Source organism: Mastomys coucha, chromosome X, assembly GCF_008632895.1.
Source record: "Mastomys coucha isolate ucsf_1 chromosome X, UCSF_Mcou_1, whole genome shotgun sequence".
Classification (NCBI taxonomy): Eukaryota; Metazoa; Chordata; class Mammalia; order Rodentia; family Muridae; genus Mastomys; species Mastomys coucha.
Genome location: NC_045030.1, coordinates 130,108,420 through 130,108,982, shown reverse-complemented (window position 1 = coordinate 130,108,982; position 563 = coordinate 130,108,420). Strand labels below are relative to the sequence as shown.

At 39.3% G+C, this 563-nt stretch overlaps 1 protein-coding gene across 1 annotated transcript in view; it reads left to right on the top strand.

Moving 5' to 3' along the window:
• Morf4l2 (mortality factor 4 like 2) overlaps positions 1-242 on the top strand; it is a 9,253-nt gene extending 9,011 nt beyond the window's left edge. The window contains exon 5 of the mRNA XM_031376622.1: positions 177-242. Within this exon, the coding sequence (XP_031232482.1) occupies positions 177-242 (66 nt within the window). The remainder of the gene's footprint in view (positions 1-176) is intronic.
• The last annotated feature ends 321 nt before the right edge of the window (positions 243-563 follow it).

Here is a 563-nt window from a genome sequence, read left to right as displayed (position 1 = left end):
AAGTGGCTTCTGCTGACTATCATCGCAAAGCCCTGTGAAGGTCTACTGACCACTCGCTATTGTCTGGTATCTGGAAACACTTCTGTTTAGTCCTCTCATGGTATAATTGATGTTCTTTAAAACTGTCAGTGTAAAACAGGGCTTATGTTTCAGTTTGTTTTCCTGTTCTGTTGTAGACAGAAAATAAAAGGAGTGCCCAGCTCCTTTCTTCATTTCAAAGTTGCTACCAGTGTATGCAGTAATTAGACAAAGAAGAAATTCAGTAGACCATTTTATTGCCTAGTTGACAACATTGCTTGAATGCTGGTGGTTCTATCCCTTTGACACTACACAGTTTTCTAATATGTGTTAATGCTACGTGATGAGATGCCCTGGTTCCTAGTGCCAAAGGTTCAACTTAATGTATATACCTGGAAACCCATGCATTTGTGCTTCTTTTTTTTTTTTTATGGTGCTTGACGTCCGTAAACAGCCCATCCTCTGCAAGTCCATTTTTGTTGTTCCTTAGGCATTCATTCTATCTTTGCTCAAATTGTTGAAGGATGGTGATTTTGTTTCCTGGT